The following is an 11,067-nucleotide window of genomic DNA, read 5'->3' as shown; positions in this document are numbered from 1 at the left end:
AGTGAATAAAACCAGATGTTATGTTTTGAATCTAAAAAACATCATCTTTTGTGTTCTTTTGTGATTCGGAAATTAGAAAAGGGTAAAAGTTTATGAAATATTAAAGCTGTTTTGATTATGTATTATAGTGCAAAAAATATTCAGCGTTATTTGACCACGTTTGAAATCGTTCTTAGAATTGTGTGGATTTTCTGACAAAATCATCTCAAGGAAATCCTGGTAATGACCTGTGTGTGTGTGTGTGTGTTTGTGTGTGTGTGTGTGTGTGTGTGTTTCTTTTATCGTCTTGCAGGTGTTCAGCACTCCTATTTTTTTCTGTGTTATCCTAATTACACACACACACACACACATAACCCGAAAAACAATCCCCCATTCACATAATGAGACAGAATCTGTGAGAGACTAACGAGAATCCTAACGATCGCTCCAAAGAGAAAGAAGCCCAGAGACGTATCCGTTTCTGTCTCATTTATAATCAATCGCCTTCTTTTATATTAATTTGTTTTGATTATGTTTTATGACTCACAGACGGGAAAACACTGGACAGAACTTCCAGTTAGAGGAAAAGTTCACCCACTAATGAAGATCCTGTCATCATTTACTCATCAGACGCCCTCACGCTGCATGCAATCAAAGCATAAACAGACAAAAACATCATAAAAGCATCTTACATTCGAGTCAGAGGAATTATTCTAATTCATATATTTATACTACTTTTATGATACTTGCATGGTATTTTTAAACGTTTTGGGCTTGAAAGACTTCAGTACCTAGTATTTTATACCATATTTAATATTACTAAGCGTCTGAAATAGAATAATTCCACCGGTCTTGGTGCTTTTCAGGCTGTAACTGCAACTTAATCTCTGGCCTGTGCAATTTGCATTGTAATAATATCCAATATTCAAACTGCAGTAATGTTCTTGCGGTTTAGAGAGCATTTGCATCAAGCAGCTGGTGCTTTGCGTTTCTCTTTAATGCGGATTTTGTCTTGATTGTTTGTTTTTACATGTCTTCTCTCCTTCACTAGCATGTTAGAAAGAGTCGACGACTCTGGTTTATATTTAACACAGCATTGCATGTTTACACGACCTCTCTATAAACAGGTTCCTGTTCTTATTCTTATTATGTTTATGGACCGTAATGTTACAATATGTTTTTTTTTTTTTTTGTGCTTTTGCCATTTTTATAATTTTTTCTATTTCTATTTAGTTTTAATTTATTTTTAATGTACATTATTATCATTTGTGAAACAAAAACAGTCTTGAGTCGCTGGGGGATATTTGTAGCAATAGCCAAAAATACATTGTAAGCGTCAAAATTATAAATGTTTCTTTCATGCAAATAATCAACAGGATATTAAGTAAAGATCAGGTTCCTTGAAGATGTTTAGTAATTGTCTTATTGTAAATATATCAAAAGTAATATGCATTGCTAAGAACTTAATCTGAACAACTTAAAAGATGAATTTATTTATTTTTTGCACCCTCAGATTCCAGATTTTCTAATAGTTGTATCTCGACCAAATGTGATCCGATCCTAACAAACTGTATTTAATCTAGGCATGACATTTTATAATTGTATATATTTTTTTTGCATGTGTTTGCATGTTTGATGTGTCACATCACAAGCTTGCTAGGAACACAACAACACGTCGACTTCTAATGTTTATCCATGAGCCTTTTATTTTAAACTAAACTTCCAGTCAAGCAAATGATTTCACCACAATCATTCTGGGATCTGATCGGTCGAGACATTCAGAAATGTCCCCTCAAGTCACCCACGGGTTACAGTAAAGTTTGCAGTAAAGGGCACATCGATTACGGACACGTGCGGCGGTTAACAGGAAGACACAAGGTGCAGAAAACCCCTGCTGTGTGTCTATGTTTAGCTGCAGCGATGAGAGAGATACAAACCAGAGAAAAAGAAAGAAAAGTAGATGACAGCATCCCACGATCCCTTCACTCTGTCTGGGCAATTAGCAGCACAGTCATTAGATCTGCACGCAGACATCTGATGAGGGACATTCTCAACGCACTAAATATGGCGCTTTGGATTTACTTGACAGCATATTGTTAGTCATACAGCGCTTTCTGATTTACAGTGATGTGTAGATTCAGTCACTTCACGTGTGGGGGATTTGCTTGCGTTTTAAAGACTGAAACTTTTAAAGAGAGAAAACGATCGTCTTAGATTAGTGTTAGAACAGATTTGACACCAAACCTGTTTATTTTTGGTATTGTAATTAAAAGAAATTGACTGCGCCATAGTACTGTGTATTGTGTATGTGTATTACCATGGTAGTTTTGTGTGTGTGTGTGTGTGTGTGTGTGTGTGTATTTAAAATGTAAAATAAACAATCTTTTTATATTTTCCACATTCATACACAGTGATGCGTAGATTACTTACTGTTACTGATTACAAATTACATGATAAAAAAAAAAATATTAATGTAATTTAGTTTACTCATTTTCGATAATGTAATCGGACTACTTTTGGATTACTTATAGATTACTTTTGACCTACCGTATTATTTACATTTTTTACATTTGAAATTGTGAATCATTTGTAATCATGTAATCCATGGAAAGTATGATTATAAACATTTTAAAACATAATACAATCGGATTACAAGTACTACTGTAGATTTTTGTAATCTGATTACATAATCCAGATTACATACACTACACAGCGCTGTTCATATGCCATGCTACTTCAAAGAAATGCTGAGGTATTACCTTGTATGTTTACCTTAGTATTTTGTTAATGAGCCTGAGGCAGTATTTCATGATCGCTTGTAGTATCATTAGTGTGCACTACAAGTACACTACACTAGTTTCAAATGTGTGTGTGTGTGTGTACTGTGTGTGTGTGTGTCTTTGGCACACTCTCTTGTGTGAATCATTAGATGTTGGATTGCTCCGATTCCCAAACCCAGACTGCCAAAACTCCTGCCGGGAGCGTTTCCTCAAACAAGCCTGACACACAGAGCGGGACAGAGGAGATCTCACACACACACACACACACACACACACACACACACACACACACACACACACACTGATACATGTACACGCAGTGGGAAGAGGCCAGAATGACTGACTGAAATCAGTTCACATGTCATTATTGCTGCAGAGCACAATATGTTATTAGTGGCATTGAAGTCAATCATCACTGGTACTAGTGCTGATCGTAATGTGATCTATGCCTTAGTATTATTAATATTAACAACCCCGGAAACTGGCCACAGCATCTGGCTTGGTATCATTGTAGTCAGGGTAAACACCACAGAAATCCTCTTTGTTATTGCTGATGTTTCGATTAGTGACGGTGACTGTCTCCCGTGGTTTGTGTCTCTTGTTCCGCTCATACTCTTCTAAGTTGGGCCCGTTGTCCTCTGTTTTTCTCTCCTCTTTTCTCCATCTCTTAGAGCAGATACGGTGTAGGAGATCGAGGTGTTAGGCTGTACAGCGCTTTACCCCTGAGGCATAACCCTGAGGAGAAAAGACTGCCCTCTTCAGGGGTGAGACACAATACTCATAATTGCTGAAAATGCTGTATTATGCATGCAAGGACAGTAGATGGGATTGCTACTTTAAATATATATTTAAAAACAAACACACACACACACACACACACACACAAAAAATGCATCTTTGTAAATACACATTCTTATAGACCAAGGGTCTTCAACTAAAATTGCTTGAGGTGCCGTAATAAACCCTTCTCCTTAGCCGAGGTTCAGACAATTATATACCCAAAAACATGAATTGATTAGAGTATCTTCAGGATATTTAAGCTTATATTTAAGATTAAGACATGCAAAAATGAAATTATTGTTATTGTAAAAAGTCTGATTTAAAGTTCAGATACAGGTTTTCACAAAAACAAAGTTTTATCAAATGATTTTATCAACTATTGTCAGTAACTCATATTCATTAAACAACTTAGAAATATATGTTACTGTCTTAATTGTTTACATTTTTATTGCATTCTTATTTTCCATCCACCAGTTCATATTTACTACTTTGCGTGTTTGCTGCGTAAAAACATGGGCTGATTTTCACATTGGTCTGAACATAAACAGCAGACGGTTAATTGAAAATGCACATTTATTATCTGCCAGCAGGCGGCGCTTTTGGAACGGCAGAAATAAGGCATTCAATCCCAGTAACCGCAGTACACAAAGCATAGCAGCAGCTGACTATGAAACATCCAACGATCATATTTTTTCAATGAAATCATAACGTTTTGAAGTTTAATTGTCACACTAAGCTGTATCGCAATTCTTGTCTTACCGTCCCCAAATTTAAGACCTCCTGAAATTATAATTAAGATGTGTCTTGTACCATTTAAGACTTCTTAAGGCCTTAAATTTGAGAGTTTTTGTCATCATAGTAACAACCCGTGGTGCTGAAGGACCCACAATGCTCTAATGAGCTGACCTTGATGTGCCTGATATAAATGAGATTTTATTTAAAAATGATAAAAACACTAACAGCCAATCAGAAAACACCTCACTTTAAACAGCTTGAACACGAGACGGCAAAACGGTTATCGTTATAGTTAGCTTTTTTTTTTCTGTGAACAAGTCTTTAATCTTTAGCATCTTAACTAGTGATTATTTTGTAATAATCTGTCATAGGTAGCAAAAAATACAACTATGTTTTACATAAACGTGTTCCTAAACTAATGAAGCAATACTTTAAAATGAATAAAAGCACATAAAACAATAATTTTGATTTAACTATGAAGTGGATTATTGATAGTTTTCGTATCATTGAAATATATTTATAATAAACATTTGATGCATTCATCATGTTTGATTCCCTCATAGTGGTCTGTGTAGGCAGCACACTAGGTTTGGATCGGGGCTTGGTCTAGCGCCCCCTGTTGTCTGAGAGTGTCTCGGTCTGTCTTTCTGTCTGTGGTGGCTTTGTGGTTCTCTGAGGGACACATGATAAACTGAGAGTCCTTATACGTGCCCAAAGGGCCACACTTCACACCCACCATAACCTTCTTCCTACACACACACACAAACACACACACACACACACATGTTGGGTTTCCATGCACACACACAAACGTTAAAGAATGAAGTTGAAGTTTGAACCAAAACCGAACAGTCAAGTGTAACTACTTTGACTTACAGAACACACTGTGGCTAAATTAAATGGTAAAACCAAGACACTGAATGAATACCATATCACTGTGGTATTTACATGGTACTCCAAGGTATTTCAGATAATATCACAGCTATTTTTGGTACAATTTTTTATAAGTGAATATTATTTAATGTGGATATTTTTATTGCAATTTTTTCACCTTGGCATATTTTTATTATTGTTTCACATTTATATATTTTTATGTTTTATTATTTTAAATATTAAATTATTTTGGTTATAATAGTTTAAAAGCACCAACTAATACATCTATAATAAATTGCATGGTTAAGATTGTTGAGCACATAAGGTAATACTACAGTACTAGTTTTTTTTCTTTGCATTGGCACATGCATATATATATATATATATATATATACTGTATATATATATATATATATATATATATATATATATATTATTCTCGTAAATGTAATCTCGTAATCATGACTTTATAAGTTGGAAATAGAAAGTTTCCGAAGCGCTGTCGCTTAACACAATGGATTGAATTGTGTTGTTAACTTTGTGGTATATTATTTTGAGTCATATGCGATGCGATAACACATGTCCCTATCACAATTTATTGCTTTACAGATCAGAAATATTCACTCAATCATGCAGCACGTATCAGAAGATCTGTAGTACGGTTAGTGCTCACAATCACTGAACTATATATTACTGAACCGCTCTTGCCCACCTCTTCCAACCCAGGCTAATTTAGGCTACAATAAATGTTTTAATTGATACTATGTAAAAAGAGCACTTTATTCTTATTTATTTAAAGTGTTTGCAAATCAAATGTTATTACACTTTTGATCATATAGCAGTAGGCTCAATTTACTTTGAATGCATTATTATCTTTGTGCATAACAATGCAATGAACTGCAATTAATCGCATTCAATAATGTTATTCAATAATAATTAAAATTGTATTCGTTGCCAAGCAATATATATATATATATATATATATATATATATATATACACACACAATGCAATATACTGCAACTTTTATGCAACTGTACATCATAAAATTATGAGGGATTTACATAGAAATGAATTTTGTAAAACAAATGAAAAAAATTGCAACTGCAATTTCTGTGCTGTATGCATTTTTTTTTTCTTTTTATTGATAGTATTGCAAAAACACAGTGGATATAGTGTATTCGTTGAATGCATTGTAGGATTTGGGATGCACATGAACATAAAGTCATTTTAGCATCATCTTTAGATTCCAGACATTGTTTTTACACTGTAGTCCAGCAGTTGTGCATCACTCACTTATGTTTGCAATGCTGCAAATGTTCACACACAATCACCCTCACGAGTGATTCACTAACAAATGTGAGCATGTTTGACTCAGAATTACCTAAGTTTCCTTTTTCACTTTCCGTTACTTGAAAGGACGTCTGTACTTTAACAAAGTAAAACACGTCTGACTCACTGGAAAGACTCGAACCAAGCGTTCTCAATTGATCTACTCAGCACATTAACTGAAAGTGTGAAACTATGGAAATAACATTGTTCCAAAACACCACGAAATCCTCTGCTGCAGAAGCTTTTCTTTGGGAATGATCTTCTCAGCATCCTGCTCCACTGAATACCGCTGTGTGCAATATTGTGGGCGGCTTCTTTTTAATTAGAAACGAGATGGTATTGATGTTCCAGAAACCATGCATCGTAAATCATTTATCAGTGCTGGAGAGCTAACAAAGCAGCTCACGCTGACCGGTCCTTCCGCATTCAATCCATTATCAGGGTTCCCACGGCCAGGGAAAAAAACACGGGAAATATCAGGGAATTTTTAAATGTTGATTGATTTTTTCCCCCTTTCTTGAAAGATAGGCCATGGTACTATTTAGTTTCATATCCATAACACTGTAACTATGAGCTACTTTCAAGAATACTGTGGTATTATCATCTAGGTGCTGTTAAAAATCTTGGTTTTTCTAACAATAAGCATATTTTATAAGGAAACTAATAAAAATAAAAAAGAGTGCATGATTATACAATAGTTTTTTAGTGCTTATGGTAATACTAGGGTATTTTTAAGTGATTTTCAGGCTTGGAAAAGTCATTGAAAATACTGACTGTTACATAAGTCGATTTCCATATGCATGCATCATTGTAATGTGAAGTGTGTATTACATCTGTATTTCCATTGCATGTTTTTAGATTTTCTATTTTAATATTTAAAAACGTATATTTCAGTAATAATAAGCTCTAACTATTAAAAACGTAATCAAATTGCATTATAAGCATTATAGTGAGGCATAACAATAATGTAATATAGCTGTTATTATTCATGATGCATTAGGATGCATAATTAATGCATTCAAAATACTTTTATGATGCATTATATATAAAGACTTAGCAAAGTGTTAGTGTCTTTTCCTAGTTATTTTCAGCGGTAAGATATTTTATTAACTACAGAATTCACAAAAGCTTGCAAAAGTGATAGAAGTTCACTGGTATTTTAATGACTGCATCATTATAGGAAATATAGAGATATTCAGTTGTGTTGTGTATTTCATTATTCTGCAGTTAGTTATTAAAGTGCTTTCACAGAGTCTTGACACTTTCATAAATAAAACCGAAAAATATGATATTTTTACAATGCCCAGAGTTCTGAGGAACGAACTAAAAAAAGACAGAGGGAGGAAGAAGAAGAAAAAAAAACTTTTTTTTTTTTAGCTCAGTTTTCCGGATGCATACATGCATTTACATATGAATGGTTTAAAATTATCTGCCTTTTATCAAGCGTCTCCTCAGCCGCCTTTTAAGAAGTCTAACCAAACCATGGCATGAAGGTTGAGCTCTGAACAACCACTTTAACAGCTCAGAGAGGAAACGTGCCGTTTCTCCTCGACCCGTGCGTCAGGTGTTGCGGTGAGGGGAGGGGAACGAGGTTTTAGGCCTTTGTTTGGTATCTTTACATCTCGACACACAGGGTTCAGTTAAAAGTTGGTTCAGTTAAACATCCGCTCACTAGCTGAAATCAACCCCCCCACACACACACACACCCACCCTCACCTTCAGCTTCCTCACACACACACACACACACACACAGCTATTTTCAGAGAGTTTATTGCTCTGAAGGCTTTCTTTCTCTCACCGTGAGTTTCTTTCCCTCCTTGAGTTGTTGCTCCGGAGAAATAATGTTTAAGTAGTTTAAGTATCAGCTTGGACTCAGATATTCCTCCCCAAATAATTTCTAGAATAAGGAACGGACACAAACGAGTCACGTTTTTATAGAAAATAGGTTGAGCTTAAATTGGGATCTCTGACTTTTGGTAGATTTTTGGTCTCTGAGCACATTTTGAGACATCTCTTTTGAGACAAATGTGAAAACAAAATCATAAATCATTTAATTAGAACTCATCGCATTCTTATTGAGATTCTTGACTGTATACCTTTGATTTATATCATAGAAACCCATCTGAAGCAATTGAGATATTAACGAATCTTCTTCCCAGTGTTTTCCCTCATTTGCTGACATTTCACCTGTAAACGAAGCGTTAAACTCGCAGCGAGGATTCGACACTAAACCATCTGAAGAAGGCAGGCTTAGCCAAATGAGATTTCATATTTCCCTCCTCTGCTAAATACGTGCTAATATGTTTTGGTGTGTAATCCAGAGAGCGTCGTTTGGACGTGCAAACTCATATTATCAGCCGATTGTGGGTGTTTTTAAATTGAGTTCTCATCTCTGAAATCCTGGACTATAATCTCATGTGATTACGGATTTAAGGGCATCATAAAACACCATAGACTGCTCTCAGCGGATGATCACTATTAAAACAATACACCTGATCTTAATATATGTCCCGTGCACAGTTCACCGGTGCATTTCAGTGTTTTGTTTTGCGAAAAAAGTAATAACATAAAATTTTTCATAGTTTTTTAATGAACTTTCTAGAACTTTCAAAAAACCAAAAAAATTATATTAACAAAAAAGATCGGGTTTTCAAGTCTCATCACAATATTCAAATTCAAACTGTATCATTAAGAATCATTCTGAATGTTATTTTGTGTCAGTGTCGCCTTTAAAAGTTTCCTGGTGGATAGTACATACAGTATTCATAGTGTAATATTTGAATAATAATATTAATTTCTCAGATCTAATTGGCCACGGGTTAAATTAAAATGATGAATAAATTAAAAAAAAAAAATAATAATAATAATTTTTCATTTTTTTTTTCTCTCCAAAAAACACATTTGTTAAAAAAAAAAAAAAGTTCAAAATTATAAATTGTAGTCATTTTTTTATTTTAGTTTTTACACCCTTTTAAATTGTGGTTTGTAAATGTAAATGTGTGTAAATGAGCAGCAGCTTTCAATAAGACACAGCTGGAGCTCGTCTATTTATCGTAGCACTTCGAGACTTGCGTATGATTAGCCAATCAGAGAACACAGTGGGCGTGGCTCAATATGTGTTATTTAGAACAAATCTGCAGTGCATTGCATTCGTTTGTTTTCATGACAAATGGGTTGACGAGTTTTTATCACTTCACGGTCTGACGGGAATAAACACTGATATTATAATTCGAACGCGTTTACGTCATGGTCCAAGTGTTTGTTATTAATGTTTTAATTTATGTGAATGTGTAAACACATCCAATCATCATAATTTAGCGACACACACACACACACACACACTCACAGTAATTTGGGTGTGTGTTCGTGTAATCATCAGATGCGTCGTCTATTTGTCACGTCTATACGTTTAATTCGTCCTCATTTGTGAGAAAGCTGACATATTCCTGCTCTCTGTTGTTCCTTTCTTTCTCCCCCTCGCTTCCTCGCCGCCTGATTTGGAAAGACTCGCACAGTCAATTACGCTGGAGTTTGAGAGATGGAGTGCGCTGGAGTTGCCATATTTTTGTATGATATTAATATTTCATAAGAGCCATTCTCAGCTGAATATCTAAGAGAGGGTGCCTATTAGATTCGGCTCTGCCAGAATATTATTCATTCTCCGGAGAGGAGACGAGCACGTCGTTACCGCCGCTGTTCTCCTCAGCGCTCTTCTGGAAACAGCTGGATTATTTGGATAGTTCGGTCCAAGTTGGCCTGGACTGTGCTGCTTGTTGCCAGATTACAGTAACTGAGACAGACCGAAAGGTCAAAACCAAAGCAAACTGACATGTGAATTGGACTCTAGTGAACTGAATCGAATTGCACGGAAGCAAAGTGTATTTAGCCGTTCAATTAAGCAATCGAAGTCATGCTGTATTGACCAATCAGCATCCAGGATGATTTATAACTTCTGACTGGATGAGGACTGTTTAAAATACTAATGCATGTTCTACATGAATGCACAAGTTTGTCAGCCATAAACAGCCACAATTAGACTAATGCACTATAATACTTATGCTTTTTTAATGCTATTAACTATTAATTGGAAGTGATCATATCACTGTTGCTGCTGTTATATAAAAGCAATGAGTCACTCACAGTTGTGCATTTATAATATTTTACCATAACTCATATTTGCATCGCTTATTGCTTTTCTGCATCATGTTTAAAAACCTACAAATATAGTAGGGTTTAGAAGTCCATGGCTGCTTTTTTTGCATTTTTTCATGACAATGTATACCATCAGAAATCTGAGTAAAAAGTTAAATTAATAAATGCATTTGAGAATCTCTAAAAATACACTCGAGCTTCATGAACTGTTTCACACAGAAATAGTGCAGAATAGCTGGTTTTTTATTAGTTATTGTATATATTTATAAAGCCTTTCTTTAAAATTAATATATTTTCTAAATCCTATTTATTTCTAGGTTTATATTTGATTAATAACAATGTTTAATATTTAATATTTAAAATGCATGGTATATATTTACACCTATGTAAATGGTTTATATTTTATATTGTCATATATATAGTTTTTATGTTTAAAT

At 34.7% G+C, this 11,067-nt stretch overlaps 1 protein-coding gene across 5 annotated transcripts in view; it reads left to right on the top strand.

Moving 5' to 3' along the window:
• Positions 1-11,067, top strand: part of tox2 (TOX high mobility group box family member 2) — a 116,690-nt gene that overhangs the window by 36,739 nt on the left and 68,884 nt on the right. For 2 of the 5 annotated variants that reach the window (XM_026212951.1, XM_026212955.1), the window contains exon 2: positions 3,431-3,523. The exons of 2 other annotated variants lie outside the window; for them this stretch is intronic. In XM_026212951.1, the coding sequence (XP_026068736.1) occupies positions 3,431-3,523 (93 nt within the window). The remainder of the gene's footprint in view (positions 1-3,430; positions 3,524-11,067) is intronic. One more of the 5 variants, XM_026212954.1, reaches the window with a different exon arrangement.

This window comes from Carassius auratus, chromosome 31, assembly GCF_003368295.1.
Source record: "Carassius auratus strain Wakin chromosome 31, ASM336829v1, whole genome shotgun sequence".
Lineage (NCBI taxonomy): Eukaryota > Metazoa > Chordata > Actinopteri > Cypriniformes > Cyprinidae > Carassius > Carassius auratus.
This window is presented reverse-complemented; position numbering and strand designations above follow the sequence as displayed.